The sequence below is a fragment of the Solanum verrucosum genome, unplaced genomic scaffold (assembly GCF_900185275.1).
Source record: "Solanum verrucosum unplaced genomic scaffold, falcon-dt-bn FXZP01000163.1, whole genome shotgun sequence".
In the NCBI taxonomy this organism is placed as follows: domain Eukaryota; kingdom Viridiplantae; phylum Streptophyta; class Magnoliopsida; order Solanales; family Solanaceae; genus Solanum; species Solanum verrucosum.
Window position 1 is genome coordinate 620,685 of NW_026020379.1, and position 17,615 is coordinate 638,299.

General features: G+C 33.3%; 1 protein-coding gene across 2 annotated transcripts; it reads left to right on the forward strand.

Annotated features, from left to right (window-relative positions):
• The first annotated feature begins 13,344 nt into the window (after window positions 1–13,344).
• Window positions 13,345–16,851, forward strand: LOC125838920 (phenylalanine ammonia-lyase-like). 2 transcript variants are annotated; one of them, XM_049517921.1, is made up of 2 exons: window positions 13,345–13,766; window positions 15,084–16,851. In XM_049517921.1, the coding sequence occupies exons 1-2, from the start codon at window positions 13,387–13,389 to the stop codon at window positions 16,831–16,833; spliced, it is 2,130 nt and encodes a 709-aa protein (XP_049373878.1). In that variant the 5' UTR covers window positions 13,345–13,386; the 3' UTR covers window positions 16,834–16,851. The 2 variants fall into 2 exon arrangements, with proteins under 2 accessions (XP_049373878.1, XP_049373879.1); XM_049517922.1 differs by lacking the exon at window positions 13,345–13,766 and adding an exon at window positions 13,821–13,825.
• Window positions 16,852–17,615: the final 764 nt, after the last annotated feature.

A 17,615-nucleotide genomic window follows, 5' to 3' on the forward strand; every position in this document is an offset into this window, starting at 1 on the left:
TTAGTCAACAACAACTCTCCAATTTGGAAAGTAACCCGACAAATTTCCTTCTCCGCCACGGCCATCGGGATCTCTTTGGAATCAATGTCGGTTCTTCCTTCATGGGCGGTTCCTCCATCTGAAACCAAATAAGTATTTTTGCACTTTGATGGATTATGCAAAGTACGAATTTCTTCTTCTCATTTTTCTTTATCTGTACTTCCCGTTCTTGACCTTTACTCCTTTCATCAGGGTCTATGTGTAATACTTCCTCCAAGAAACGATGAGAGATGATGTAGCTCGGCTGTAATCGAAGTCTCTGAAGTCCATTAGCTAAGTACTTGTCCCCTAAATTTATAAATTCATCCCTTCCCCCCTTGTATTTTTAGAATAAGTTGCTTGTTATGGTAGGAAATAACTCTTCCACCAGTTTCACCATGAATACTGTCATTATTCTCGTACTGTGTTGCTATGAAATATATATGCTTACTGTTGATTTGTCTATCTTCTTGATCTTTGTCTTTATTTGATGTCTCTTGGCTTCTCCTTTTATTTTCTTAATCGAAATCATTGTGCATTAATTTTGTGTGTCCTAATCCTAAAGTTTGGTATTTGTGCTTTGTCCAAATTGAAGATCCTTCTTTCCTTCAAAGGCAGCTCTTGCCAATTGTGATACTCATACTCCATTTGTGAGTCCATAGCTATATTAGCCAAAGAATCAGCCAAACAGTTACCCTCTTTGAAAATATGAGTGATTGTTGTTCTAATCTTCTGAGTTATCTCCCTTATCTCCTCTACCTTCTCTATTAGTTCCCAAGGTACCCTCCAAATCTTTAGGATGAATTTCCTAAGGCTTAGTGAATTCGTCTCAATTATGACTTCCTGTAACTTTCTCTTGAGACACTCTGTAAGTGCTGAAAGCATAGCCATTGCTTCAGTTTCCTGATTTGTTGCCCAACCTATCCCTTTAGCTTTGGCATAAATTAGATCACCCCTACTGTCTCTAATGCAAAATCCATATGAGTTTTGTCCTGGGTTTTCTCTGCATTCCCGCGTGTGTTACATTTTACTTGATGTGTTTCTAGTGGTCTCCAAATGACACTTAAGAAGTGAAGTTTAGGCTTATAATTATTTAGGCTGAAAATAAGTTCCTGCCAGGACCAACTTATCTTCATTATCCATGGGAATTGACACTTCACCATCTTTCTCACCATTCCTTTACCAGGTCCACCATTCCCTCATATCTGATGTCATTACCATGTTTGAATGCATTTCTTCTTTTCCATAAACTCCACATGATGATTCCTGGCATAACTTTATAGATGGTCTTTAGTTTGTGTGGTGCCTTCTGTTTCCACCAAGAAATGGTGAGTTGTTGTAGATGCATCCCCTCTATGTTTATTCCTGCAAAATTAGCAAAAAAGCTTCATAGCTTGGTAGCTATGGGGCTGTTAGAAATAAGTGAGTTATTGTTTCCTCCTCTGTTTTTTTATCACAACACAAGCATCTGGAGATTATGTTAATCTTCATCCTTTTCAAATGATCATCTGTGGAAATTCTTCTCTTCCACAGGAAGAAGTTGATCTTAAATGGTAACCCTCTGTTCCAGATTAGATCATAGTCCCTCATTTGTTCATGTTTACCCCTCATCAGCTCCCAAGCTGACTTCACCTTGAATTTACCATGTGAGTTTGCCATCCACCATGCTACATCATTTCCAAGTTGTATGCTTGGTGGTGAGATGTTCTCTATTATGTACTTGTCATCTCTATTGACAGTTATTGTAGCAATTTGTGTCTATTCCACCTTTCTTCTGTACTAAAATCTTTGACCTTCACCTCTTCTTTTTTTGCCCCTTCTTCAATGTGATATAAAGCTCCTTGTTTTGTCTAATTGTCAAACCAGAAGCTAAAGTTACCAGACTTAACTTGCTAACATATTTCCTATTCTACCTCTTCCTTGACTGCTGTCATTTTCCTCCACACATGTGAAGTCCATATCCCTGAGCTAGGATAGGGTGGTATTTCTTGCAATATTTGTTCCACATATAGGCTGCCCATATTGAGTTTGTGGATGTTCTAAAATTCCACCAGAGCTTAGCAAAGAGTGCCTTTGAGACATCATGTAGTGATCTCTACCCCAAACCTCCTTCCTTTGTTGGATAACACATTTTATCCCAAGCGACCCAGTGTTTGTTCTTAGCCCCTGTTGTGTTAGCCCAAAAGAATTTTGCAAAAATTCTATGTAACTAGTTAATGACCCCATCTGGTGGGTTCATGGCTGATAAAATATATATTGGCATAGATTGTAACACGTGCTATCAACACATGTCTTCCTCCAAAAGATAGTAGCCTGTTTTGCCAAGAACTGATTCTCTTAATCACTTTTATTATCAAGGCCTCAAAATGGTATTTGTTCTTCCTTCCATAGAAAATGGGGCAACCTAGATAAGTAAATGGAAAAGAACCTTGCTTAATATCTGTAATTCTTCTTATTTGCCTGCAAACTCTACCTGGTACTTTTTCATGCAAGTAAACTAGACTTTTGCCAAGGTTAACCATCTGTCCTGACACCCTTTCATAACCTCTTAACACATTCATCATCTTTTTCATGGAGTTAGGATGTCCTGAACAAAACAATATGGTGTCATCTGCATAAGACAAGTGATTAATCTCTGCACTCCACTTTAGTACTCCAAAACCTTTAAAATCTTGATCCAAGAACAAATGATTGAGATATCTAGCCAACACCTCTGCTGCAATGATAAACAAGGTTGGTGATAGTGGGTCCCCTTGTTTCAATCCTCTTGTTGAATGGAAAAAGCCAAAGGTTTGCCTATTTATGAGCACTGAATACCAATTGTTAGAAACCAATCTCACTACCATGTCTATTATTCTCTCTGTGAAGCCGAAACTTCTTAGCACCTTAGTGAGGAAAAGCCATGATACTCTATCATATGCCTTAGACATATCCAACTTCACCACCACATTATGGGACTTATTTATTCTGTTAATGTCTCTGATAATCTCCTGAGCCAAAAGGACATTTTCAGTGATATTTCTCCCTTTTACAAATCTTGCTTGATTCTGTGAGATTATATCAGGGAGCACTGTCACTAATCTGTCATGTATCAATCTTGATATGATTTTGTTAGTGAAAGTACTTAAACTGATTGGTCTCAGATCACCAAAGTTATCTACCACTTTTTTTTGGGATTAGTATCAAGTTGGTATGAGTAATCAATCTTGAAAGCTCTTGTCCACAGAAAAAAGCTCTTACCATATTATTGATATCCTCTTTTATAATGTCCTAGCAGCATTGGAAAAACTGACTAGAGAAACCATCTGGACCACTTGCACTGTCCTCATTTAGGGCAAAGACCACCCCTTTAATCTCTTCTTCTGATGGTGTTTTTTCCATTTCTTCATTTTTCTCATCTGAGATTAATTTAGGAATGTTATTCAGCATTAAATAATCAGTGGGATTATTGTTCTCCATAAATTGTTCTTTAAAAACATTCAATGCCTCATCTCTTATATTTTGAGTTGAATTTATTATATCTCCCTACCTGGACTTTATTGCTGAAATCTGCAACTTTCTCCTTCTTTCCTTTACATATTCATGGAAGAATTTTGTATTCCTACAACCGTCCTAGAACCATCGCATCCCAGCCTTTTGCTTCCAGTATTCTTCCTCAATGTGTAAATATCTTTTCAATTTTGCTTCAGCTTGTTTTAATAAACTCTTGTTCTCTTATGTTGGACTTATTTCTAGTTGAATCTCCTTAGCCCTCACTGTGTCTTCTAAAGTTGCTCCATGTTGGAAGATATTTCCAAATGTTGTTCTGCTCCACTGCACCAATGTTGCCTTTACCCTTTTCAATTTGACGTGGACAATATTAAAGGATGATCATGTAGCTTCTTTCTCCCACACTTCTTCCACCACCTTCTGAAATTGTTGTGCCTCATCCAGAAATTTAAGAATCTGAAAGGCTTTACTACATGTTCTTGAGTTGTGTTACAAGTAACATGTAATGGAGCATGATCTGACCCTTCTCTGATCAAATGGTGAACATCTTGTAACACATTCATAAACTCATTATTTCCAAAGACCCTATCAAGTCGTTTGAATATACAATCTTGTTCAATTCTCCCATTCGACCATGTATAGCAACTTCCTGTGAACTTTATTTCATTTAATGCACATACATTTATACATTGAATGAAATCTTCTACCTCTGTTTGAGTAACTGGCAGTCCTCCTAGCTTCTCAGAATCATTAACTATGGTGTTGAAGTCTCCTCCTACCAACCAAGGGCAATTAGTATAGTTTGACATATCCTCCAAATCTTTCCACAACTCTAATCTTTCTAGGGCACTGCATCTAGCATAAACTGCAGTAATCTTGAATGATTATTGTAATGTTTATGCTTGAAAGAAACAGTAAGTTGTTGTATTGTATCAGTATAGTCTTATTCATCCCATTCCTCATCTTAAAACACCCAAATCTTGGATGCGAAATTAACTTTGGCATGATGCTTGCCAAGCATTCTTCTATATCTGCCAAGATCTTCTGGACTTTGAAAAGGCTCTAAAAGAGCAATATATGAGTAGTGATGTTTTTTATTTAGGTCCAGTAATCTCTCAAAAGAGTTTTGAGATTTTACTGACCTGATATTTCAAAATAGAACTTTGCTTATCATTGATTATGATCTATAGGTCAAATCTTTCTACTCTTTGTATTGACATAAGACAGGTCTGCATTATTGTATCTATTCACCCCAAGTCTTCATTTTATCTGCTCAATTTGTCTAGGTGATAAATCTCCATCCCTATTAATCTGTTGTATGCTTGAATCCTATGTGTCTTCTTTTCTGTGTCTTGTTTGTCTTGCATGGTTTAGTTTATTCCTTTTGATAGTCTCAGTAGATTAAAGTTATGTTGCAGTGACTCCCTTTAATGTAACATGTATTTCCTTTGTTGGTACTGGTGTATCAATCGCATCCCCTGAAGTTACCTTTTCTGATGTTCCTATATTGATGGCATTCTCTTCTTGTGTTGCAGTAATCATTTTTCCCCCTTCTGTTTTTGTGTATCTATACTGCCAGGAAGAATTGTATCTGGAATCTCTGCAATATCCTCTGACACTCCTGTGCAAGTTCCTCCTCTGTGCATTGTTTTAGAGGATACTATCACACTACATTGTCCTCCTGCTTCGATATTTTCTACTGATCTTTGTAATACTGCTTCTGAGCTTTTGCCCTTGCTACCCTTAGATTTGTAGGTTCTTGCTCATTGATGTTCTTTTTAAGGACTGTATATCTTCTACTAAAGCCCCAAACTGATTTTTTGTAATTACTTTTGAGTTTATCTCCTTTGTTGTGCTTTTTAATTCCAAATTTGCTCTGGTTTTCTCCCTCGACTGTATTCTTTGTCTATCTTCTTCTTGTTCCTTAAATTCAACTCCTCTTTCTTCTTCCCCTTCTCATTTCTTTCTCGATCATTTTCTTCTTTAGTGTTAGAGGTTTCTTCTCTTCCTTCCCCTTTGTGACTTGAATCTCCTTCTCTCCATTTTTTTCTTGCTCCTTTCCTTTACTCAACTCCTTTAGTCTTGTGGATACAACTCTGGATGAATAATATAACACTCCTTCTCGTTATGTCCCTGCAATTTGCATGTTTTGCAATACTTTGGAACATAGTCATAGTTAATTGTCACTCATTTTTCCATGATCTCTCCTGACTTTCTCCTCGTTCCGATGTTAATTCGTTTTGGGAACTCTCTTAGCAGATCCACTTCCACCTTTACCCTAGCACAACTTGGCCTAGTTTTGTTTTGGGTAGCCATATTACTTGTAGTGGTCTCCCCACTGCGCTGCCATTGAGAAAATTGTCTCCTTGCCAAAAAAGTTTGGAGGAAGGGATGGGAAAGAAATCCATGCTATGGATGTGGCTGTTTCCTCCTCTAGTTCAAATAGTGGATCCCATTTGAGTGTCCTCATTGGGTATGACCAATAGTTATGTGTTATGTAAACTGGAGCTTTGATAGCAGATGCACATAGTCTTCCAGTAACGATGCCCTTATCAATACATACATGTTGCTAAGTAACCCAATATTTACTTATCCTTCAGTTCGCATTGTTTTAGTATTAATTTTCTGAGTTCTTGAATGTCTGGCCACCCATATGAGAATTTTCCCATCACTGATATTGTAAATTTTCGTTAAGGATCATTGTTAGACCTCCTCCTCTCCTAAACTATCTTTGGTTCCCCATGTAAATATGTTATAGGTTTTCTAGGTATGGCTTGATATGGTGTTGTAGGTGTTTTGACAGTGTCTGCGTACGAATTTTCTTTGCTTCTGCCATTACTGGAATCACACCAACCTCCCTGGTGGAGGTTGGCCGGTGGCCGTGGCATAAGGTGGTGATATGGCGGTAGGCAAAATTAAGGGTACGGTTGACGGCGGCGGCTGTAGTCTTCTTGAATAATGAACACATAAAATCTAATAAGATATGCATACATTTTATCCTCCCTAACTTTATTTTATATAATTAAATGTTATCGTTATTTAATATTAACAACTAAGTGGAATGTATGATAAATATGGATTTAGACATCAACTGACAAGTTTTACTTTGCAATGTTGCTCAAGTAAGAATAAAGGATTGGTTCAATGAACTTAAAAAGCACAAGATTTTTTCAACATTATGATGTCAACCAATTGATATATAGCAAAACTGCCATCATAAGTTCATCACTCATGTATTGTCACACTCAGGAAACTTGTGTAAATTTTATTTATCTATTTTAAATTTTACAACTTTTTAAAAAATAATAAACAATATGAACATTTTATTGCAATATCTATATTAATTTATATATAGTTTTAAAATTTGAGAAATAATTTAGATAATAAGTAATTAATGTTTAGGATAAAATTAGAAAAAAATAATTATATAATTTTAATATATTAAAAAAGATAAATACAAGCAAAAATTATTTTTGAAATACCAATAAGTAAAAAAAAAATTGAACGAAAGGAGTAAAGCAAATGTAAATTTGTGATGTCAGACATCTCTTTGCTCTTTATTGGGGACATAATGAAAACTTCACAATAATAATATAAGTTATTATTTAATAAAATAGTAGTCCTGAAAATAGATAAATATTATTATGATGATATATACATATTAGTGCAGAAAATTAATACTTGAGTCGTGCTGGACACTATCTTAAAGAAATGATTTCAACGGTGTGAAATATTTTCCTAGGATTAAACAAGTCTTTTCTATTTAAATAGAGAATACAAGAATTGGCAAATTAATTAACATCAACAAGTTATTAGTGAGAAAATAAAATAATACATCATATATTTGGCTTTGTAAATACACTTCAGAATAAATTCTTTTGAAATATATATTTACTTCCACTCTTTTCTCACAGTGTTTACAACAAGGTGAAGGAATCTGTTGTTGTGGCATTTGCAATATAAATACTATTTTTTTCTATTAATTTATATCATTGATAATTTAAAATATTTAAAAGATATTATATAAAAAAAAAATTGATTAGTTAAATTTTATTGTATTGTATGTTTTTTATTTATCATTGCTCTTAAGAAACGACCCATCTAAAACAATGGCGTGTTATCTTAATGTTTTTTCTAATTTGGATTTACTTATTATTTAGTAATCATTTTATATTCTTTAATGTCGAGGGGGCGATCAGCCACTTGACAATAAGAAGAGGGGGGTTTGGTTTGTACCAGGCTCTAAAAGAGTTTTCTTCGAGCAATACCTTTTTATTTTTAACTCTAGCTCATATTCTACTTTTTTGTAGGTTTATCTTTTGAATTGTTGATTGTGACATTATGTAACGACGACCAAGCAATATGGTATCATGATATGGAATCATGAGATGAAATTGAAGGTTTGTTTGGACATGCGATATGAAATTTTTGTGTTGTATATTTTCTCATAAACATAAAAATCTCATAAGTTGTAAAACTATTAAAATAGCCCCAATTGTTTATTCAATCTTATCAAATAAACAAAATATTATAAAATCGCATAATAAATTATTACAAAGTTATTTGTTCTCCACTTAAGTAATTGTTTCATCTAACTTTAATTTAATAAAAAAAATTGAACATAAATTGTAGTGTACTAGTCTAATATAATCCTCTCACATAGTACGGACAATTTTCTCACGTTGAACTTGCATTTCTTGATCATGTGACCGAGAAGACAAACCAACATTGTTACTTTGAGTCATTTGTTGGTCAATATCCTCCGCAACTATATCTTCATGTTCATAGACCATAAATATTTCATCACTGCTTTGGTATTCTCGCAAATAATTATGTAACACTGCACAAACTATGACAATTTTCACTTGTGTATCAATATCATAATGGTAATGCCTTGTTTCAGTATTCTAAATATATTTTTCCAAGCTCCAAAAGTTCGTTCAATCACATTGCGCAGAGATAAATGCCTATAATTAAATAATTCTTTGGCATTTTGAGGCTCTCTTTCACTTCCTCGGTAATCTTGCAAATGATAGCGTAGTCCTTTGTATGGAGCTAAAAATCCTTGTGTTTCGAAAACCAACATCAACAACATAATATTTATCTACCAAAAAACATTTTATAAAGAATTACTAAAAGCATATGTGACGTAAATGAGACAGCTTTGGGTAAATAAATAATATTTATTCTAAGGATGTAATTTAAAGTTACCATGTGGCGGAAATGGAAATTGTGATGTTGGTTCAACAAGTGCATTCTCAAGTACTTTACTATCATGTGCAGTACCTTCCCAACCAGCAACAACAACAAAGGTAAATCGCATATCAAAATCACAAGCACATAAGACATTTTGTGATGTTCTTCCTTTGCGATTACGATATGCTTATTGCACCGCTTTAGGAACCTCCCCTTCTATATATGTTCCATCAATCGCACCAACACAATCCTACCAAATAAAAAATACATCAATATTAGTTTAGTGAACATGAAATAAATTGGAAGCATTATAGAATGCACTTCATAAAAATAATGTTTGTAAGAGTAATAAAAATAGTGCTTCCAAGACAATGCAAAGTCATAAAATAAATATTATCTCTTTAAACAAAGTTGATAGGAAATATGTAACTAAATACTAATAACTTACACATAAAATATAAATGTTCACTTATTAAGGCCATAAAATAAATTTATTAATGTGATTGAAATTTTAACTTAAACCAAGGCCAAAATCGAGTATTATGTCGAATTTTGGAATGTACACCAGTCATATTTTTTGGTTGTATAAATGTTGGTGCCATCTTGCTAATTGCCTCGGCAACTATTTTAACATGCCGGTTAATTGTTTCAAGTGAATGTTGAAAAGTTTCACAATCATGAGGTGTGAGTTAAAGTGACTATATGTTGGTGAGAATAATAAATTTTATGTCGGTGAGAATAATAAATTTTAAAAAGTAGTGATGTGATTATAAATTTTATTTACATGTGAAACAAATGGTTAGTAGATATAAATGTGGGGTTGTTTTAATAAAATATAAACTCATGGATCAATTATTGTATTTAAATATCTCAAATCATGATATGGAATCACCATATAATTCCATATCATGATTTTTGGAGAATATGGTATTACCTCTCATGATATGGAATCATGAGATGAAATCAGCGTAAAATCGCATGTCCAAACGCTGATTCCATCTCACGATACCATATCGTGATATGGTATCACATGGCCAAACGCCTACTAAGCATAATCGATCTTCACACCCGACTTATTCATGACCTTCAACACTCTCAACTTAACCATTTGCTCCTTGAAATGCACAGTTGCGAGACCCATGCTTCAGTATCATGTCTATTTGTATTTATATAAATAATACATATATAATAAAATTGTGTTCTGCCAATGGTAGAGAGAACGAGAGAGGGCAGAGAGAACATGAGCGATCAGGCAAGTGAGAGAGGATAGAGAGAGACGAGAGATATATGCGCAAGAGAAGGAGAAAGAGAGGACATAAATTTGTTATAAAATTCTAACGGTAGCTACAAATTGTAATTATTTAGACTATAATTATGTATAGTAAATTCATATCACATAATTGTCATATTATGTAATTTTTCCTACATTCAACCGCTTGTCTTATTTCAGACTTATTATACACTACTCTATTCTCCTCGTGGAATGGAACAAATCAATGGGCCGAGCATGACTTTTCATCAAAAGTATATTATTTTATCTAAATCATCATTATATCATAACTATAGTCTATAATGCATTAGGACTTGAATCCATCATATTATCCTTAATTAATGACATAATTACTCAAAATACAATGAGATTAACTCTCAAACCTTTTAAATATATATATTATCACCGTTGATGATTATAGACTTAAGCAAATTTAATCATAATGAGATTTTATTATACCATCTCTCACTACATCAAAAATGATTTTTAGCAGCAATTAATTAACGACAATATCTCAATTGCCGCGAAATATGTAATTTTTAGCGGCAATTAGCACTCTTTGTATATGTCCCTAAAATCTTTAGTGAGATTGGATCTAATGACACTTAACTAATGCAAGTAAAGACTTTAGCACTCTTTATTAATGTGTCTATTTATTGTTGCTAAAAGTTGTTTTTGTTGTAGTGTTTACTGGATATAAATATATACAAATATTCCATATTAGCACTTGAAAGAAAATCAATATTAAATCTGCCCTTTAAATTCTTCAATTCTTTTCCGAAACATTTAAAGTCGTTAGAACTTATCATAATATAATAAGGGTAAAGTGATAAACTCACTAATTATTATTTTCTTAATAGGTGTGTCAAATAAAATAAATTTATGAATACATAGAAAATATATGTTTGTATGAATAGTTTATCCGAAAAACCAGAGGCTTGGAATGGGTGACAATTTCATCCAAATTAGGCACCTCGATATTTTGAAAAGTATCTGGGTGGAACATATCATTCATATTTAATTAAATTGGACCAATAGAAATAGTGTATCAAAACTCCTTATTTGACTCACCAACTCATTGATAGTACTCCCTCTGTCCCTATTTAGTTGTCCACTTTAGAAATGACATACAAATTAAGGTAACAATGATTAGCATAGTGAAGTTACAATTTTATCCTTATAGTACATTTTATAATTTCAAAATAAATTCACTCAAGATAACTAATCAATGTTGGGAAGTTCATAAGTTTATTTACTTTATTTATGATAACTTTATTTAAATAAGGGTGTAATAGGAAAAAAATTGTTGTCCTTTCTTGATATGTCAAAATTGACAACTAAATAGGGACAACTAAAAGAGGAAATATGGACAACTAAATAGGGACGGAGGGAGTATATCACAAAATTAACTTTGACACGTTCTTTTTAAAAAAAAATTATGGCAGATTAGTTTATCCATATTAAAGAGAATTTTTCATCGTGTATGACTAAGAAACTAAAACAAAATATTATACAGATGAAACCATGGCAAAAAGAGTAATATTTAATTGCTAAAATTGTAGAATATAATTGAAATGTATGTTAGATTTGCGTACCTGCATACCTCATTCATAAAGAACTTTCAATAATTGGACAAATAATGACATGCACCAATTTTATCTCTGAAATTAACGTGTGACTCACGAATATGTTTGACTAATTATGATGGCTTTGTTATCTCAATATTTCGTACTGATAATGTGTTATAAAATTTTACTAACTTAAAAGAGTAACAATATAAAACAAGAAAGTAGACAAGAAATGAGAGACACGAGAAGAGAGCTTTCTTATATTTTCAATAAGTGTTTCTCAAATCTTCAAGTGCGTATACAATATGACTTATTATTCTTTATTTATAGTATTGCATAGAGGCATGTAGACAAAAAAGAATATTATATACATGACAATTAGGGGAAAAATCATGGACAAGTGGGAGTTGCTTGGATGATAAGCGCAAAATAAAAGTTTCTAGAGGCTGGGTAAAAATAAATATTTCCTCTGTTCAATAATAGTTGTTCACTATTGACTTGACAGTCTTAAGAAACAATAAATAATAGGGATAATATTACTATTTTATCCTTTGACTTTATTAAATTTAATATTTTTGAAAAATGTGTTGGATGAGAAATGTGGGAGGGAGGTGAGACGTAAGTCCCTCGGCATGAGGCGACACCTCATGAATCTTTAATTTTTTAAAACTTATGATATAGTAAATTAAAATTGTATAAAACCATAAAAAATATTCTAAAAAATAAAATAATTGTTTAATTTTTTTAGAACATAATCAAAGAAACTCATAGCAAATAAAATTTCTAATATAATTTTCAAGTAAAATTATGCAATTATATAAAAGCTATTATGAGATACAAATCAACTCATAACATGCATCTTAAATTTCAAACAATTAAAGAATCACAATTTCTTAATATATATTACGATCATATAATCAATAAACTTTGTAAGTATCATAATTAATTAATCATTTCTCCATGAATAAAAATAAAATTACTTTCACATAACGAAATACTAGAATATGATAATTTTGAGACGTAGGACAATAAAATGAAAATCAATGATAAGTGAACGATGTAAAATTTGACCATATAGCTCTTATAAAGAAATGTTAAGTGATATTCACCCTTACGGTATTCTCAAATAGTAGATTAGCAATACTACGACTTATTATTCAAGTTACTCTCAATTTTGTTATTTCTATCGATGAAAAACTATTAAGCATCATTAATTTATCAAAAGATTATATATGAGGATCAACAATGTTAATTAAGGAATTTGACTCATAATTTATATAGAAACTCTTAGGTGTGCACTGGACATTAAGCATGTTTAGAGGTTTACCGTCGACACTTAAAGGCATAAGCCTCACATAACTAATCCCCACACGTAAACCTCGAAGCGTTTTGTCAATACCTCACCCTAGATGAGTCCCAAAATTACCTTTTAAAACACTAATTAAATTTCTTGGATAATCCTTTATTTATTTCATCAATCAATATCAAGAGGAAAAGTGTAAAATTACCCCTAGTTTTTTCTCCCAACAACCCAAAGCAACTCCAAACACTATCCTAAATCCACCAACCCCACCAAAATCTTCTCTTTTTTCAATAAAAAATAAATTAATCCAATGTTGCATGAATTAATCACGTTATCCTCAAATCTCAACCGTTAATTACACTTAAAATTCACCACTTTTAATCTTTACGTACCAACATTTGTTCCTCTATTTATACTCACCACACTTGCCTTCTATCACAACCAAAAAAAGAAAAAAAATCAAAACATTTTTTTTTGTTATAAGTAAATTCCATTTTTCTCTTAAGTTTTTCAATTACAATTCTAGCCATTTTCTTGATCCAATGGCCTCATCAATTGCACAAAATGTACATGTCAATGTTCATGATCCATTAAATTGGGAAATGGCTGCTGAATCTTTAAGAGGGAGTCATTTGGATGAAGTGAAAAAGATGGTGTATGAATTTAGGAAGCCAATTGTGAAACTTGAGGGTGAGAATTTGACTATTGGACAAGTTGCATCCATTGCAAATGCTAATAACAAAACTAGTGGGGTCAAAGTGGAACTTTCTGAAAGTTCAAGGGCTTGTGTGAAAGCTAGTAGTGATTGGATTATGGATAGTGTCAGTAAAGGAAGAGATATTTATGGTATTACTACTGGTTTTGGTGCTAATTCTAAAAGAAGAACCAAAAATGGAGGTGGTCTTCAAAAGGAACTTATTAGGTAAATTAAACAACTTAATTTTCATCTAAATTTTTTGATATACAAAAGGAACTTATTAGGTAAATTAAATAACTTAATTTTCATCTAAATTTTTTGATATATATACTGATAGTGTAAATAATTTTTTTTTACATTTTTCGAAATAGCTTGTCGACTACCTTGTTTTTTCGATCATTGATGATCATGACGGTACTCGTAGAGTTTTAGTTATTCTTCGTGTGATCTAATAGTGTAAAGACTTCTATAACTCTCTGTGTTATGTCGATTATCTTATTTTTTTGTGTTTTTGTCGGTGCATACTTTATAATTATTTTTCATATGATCTGATAACATAAAAATAAAATTATATTTTTGTGACACGATTATAAAAAAAAATCTCAATCTCTATATAGAGAAGCAAAAATGATTAAGCATATTTAAAAAATAATTTAGTAATTTTGAGTCAATAGCTATTACAATAATTAATTATTCACTATAACTCTCATATGTCCTTACAAAGATTATTTTACACTCTCGATATAACATGTCTGACTGTCTTATTTTTGTGTGTTGTTTGATTTCGTCGTTACTTGTATTTATTTTTCATATGATCAGATAGCCTAAAAAAGATTTTATAGGATATAGGTATTTTATCGAACTATCTCTATTAAATGATGTTCAGTATTAGGTTTGAAAAAGTGATTTGGAGAATAAATATTTAATGCACAGATAAAACATGGAAAAATATAATTGTTTTTTCTTGATATGTAAAAAGTGACAAGTAAAAATAAAAATATATTTTAGAAGTAAATGACAGATAAAAGTGAGCGGAAGGAGTATATACTGTCATATTGTAAAATAATATGATCATATTAGCAAGTTATTAGTTTATTTTTCAAATTATCATATATTAAAGTTAGTATGAAAAGTTACTTATTAGTGTTATAAAGTCAATAAATAATGTGACATATCATATTACTCCTACTTTAATTGATGGGGTTTATGGAAATGGTGTGTGTGATGGGTGGGAATATTTTAATCATTTCACTTCATTCAAAAATTTTCTTTTCTAAAAAAAATAATTCTTTATCAACTTGGAAGGACGTGTGCAGACTTACGAAGCATAAAAAATGCCTTTAAACTATGTGAATTGAACAAAAAAATAACTTGAGTTAGTAGTTTAGTCTAAAAATGTTTCTGTTGTCGATAGTTTGATTCAAATAATAGGGTGCTCTTCCTCGAAGTATCGACATATGCTCTATTGACACTTGTTATATTTTGTATATAGTTAGTAGAATTCAGTTCAAAATCTAATCTTGGATGACACTGATTTTACAGGTTCTTGAATGCTGGAGTATTTGGCAATGGAACAGAAACTTCTCATACATTGCCACATTCAGCAACAAGGGCTGCTATGCTTGTTAGGATCAACACTCTGCTTCAAGGCTACTCTGGCATTAGATTTGAAATCTTGGAAGCAATTACAAAGTTGATCAATAGCAACATCACCCCGTGTTTGCCCCTCCGTGGCACGCTCACTGCCTCGGGTGATCTTGTCCCTCTATCATACATTGCTGGTTTGCTCATTGGTAGGCCTAATTCCAAGGCTGTTGGACCCAATGGTGAGATCCTTAATGCTGAAGAAGTGTTCCGTGTTGCTGGTATTAGTGGTGGATTTTTCGAGTTCCAGCCTAAGGAAGGATTTGCAATTACAAATAGCACAGCAGTTGGTTCTGGTATGGCATCAATTGTCTTGTTTGAGTCCAACATTCTTGCTGTAATGTCTGAAGTTTTGTCAGCGATTTTCGCTGAAGTGATGAATGGAAAGCCTGAATTCACTGACCATTTGACACACAAGTTGAAGTATCATCCTGGTCAAATTGAGGCTGCTGCTATTATGGAACACATTTTGGATGGCAGCTTTTATGTGAAGGCAGCTCAAAAGCTTCATGAAATGGATCCTCTTCAAAAACCAAAGCAAGATCGTTATGCTCTCCGAACATCTCCACAATGGCTTGGTCCTCAAATTGAAGTCATTCGCGCTGCAACTAAGATGATTGAGAGGGAGATTAATTCAGTGAACGACAATCCATTGATCAATGTTTCAAGAAACAAGGCATTGCATGGTGGTAACTTCCAAGGCACCCCTGTTGGTGTCTCTATGGATAATACAAGGTTGGCCCTTGCATCAATTGGGAAATTGATGTTTGCTCAGTTCTCGGAACTTGTCAACGACTATTACAACAATGGGTTGCCATCTAATCTCACAGGAGGAAGGGATCCAAGCTTGGACTATGGTTTCAAGGGAGCTGAAATCGCGATGGCTTCTTACTGCTCAGAACTTCAGTTCTTGGCAAATCCAGTGACTACCCATGTCCAAAGTGCTGAGCAACACAACCAGGATGTGAATTCCTTGGGCTTAATCTCAGCTAGGAAAACAGCTGAGGCTGTCGATATCTTGAAGCTAATGTCATCAACCTATGTAGTGGCACTTTGCCAATCTATAGACTTGAGGCATTTGGAGGAGAACTTGAAGAATGCAGTTAAGGACACAGTTAGTCAAGTAGCTAAGAGAACTTTGACAATGAATGCTAATGGTGAGCTTCATCCAGCAAGATTCTGTGAAAAGGAATTGCTTCTAGTCGTGGACAGGGAATACTTGTTTGCCTATGCTGATGATCCTTGCAGTTCCAACTACCCTTTGATGCAAAAACTGAGACAAGTACTTGTTGACTATGCAATGAAGAATGGTGAAAGTGAGATGAATGTGAACAACTCAATCTTCCAAAAGATTGGAGCATTCGAGGACGAATTAAAGGTTGTGTTGCCTAATGAAGTTGAGAATGCAAGAGTTGTTCTTGAAAGTGGCAACCCTTCAATTCCTAACAGGATCACAGAATGCAGATCATATCCATTGTACAGGTTTGTGAGGAAAGAACTTGGAACAGAATTGTTGACAGGAGAAAGAGTCCGATCTCCCGGTGAGGATGTTGACAAGGTGTTCACAGCATTGTGCAATGGACAAATCATTGATCCATTGTTGGAGTGTCTCAAGAGCTGGAATGGTGCTCCTCTTCCAATCTGCTAAGTGTTTGCTTGCAAAAAATGGACCTTCTTTTTGGAGGTAATGGTGAAAAAGATGTCTTGTATTTGGATTTGGCTTTGTTTTTTTCTTGCATATGTTTGTTTCAGGTTGTTTAGACATCTCATTTAACACAAGACAACAATAAATGTTTCAGTTTCAAATAAGTTGGGTCGGTTATATGAATCTTCATTTCTCCATTAAAGTTCAATTCATGTCATCTCCATTTTGTGTTAGGAGGATTCATCAAATGAATTGACAAGTTTTACAATGGTTGCCAACCTACCGCTTGATACCGGCAATGCGAGCGCTCACATAGGTTGAGTTTCATTTTAGTGTAACACAACAATAACCACGCTTCAGTCCCAAACAAGTCAATATCAGCTATATGAATCATTATTTTTCAAAGTTTCACTCATATCATCATCATTTTGTATTAGGAAGATTTATTATGAATTGACAATGCTTGTTGCCAACCCTACCACAACCTTCCTTCTATACTCACGTAATTTCATTTTAGCACAAGAAATTAAACAAAAATAATGAACAGTTCAGAAAAAAAAAGAATGGCAATGGGTACCAAAAGCTGAATGTTTATTGGTTGACATCTGAACCTGTAACAAATATCAGGTTTTCCTCACATATGAAATTAAGATACTTTCACCTGGCTGTAAACATCGAGTGTGAATAAGATTTTTTCGTGCTCAAATGATCGTGATATAGTCAATGGCATAAAAGACCATGAAGCTAGCGCTCATATCGACATACAAGAAATAAGACATTGTTTC

Bases quoted from the DNA above. Each gene is read 5' to 3' on its own strand.
- LOC125838920 (XM_049517921.1), top strand. From the start codon at position 13,387: ATGGCCTCATCAATTGCACAAAATGTACATGTCAATGTTCATGATCCA. The intron at 13,767-15,083 runs GTAAATTAAACA...CTGATTTTACAG, and splicing joins CTTCAAAAGGAACTTATTAG to GTTCTTGAATGCTGGAGTAT.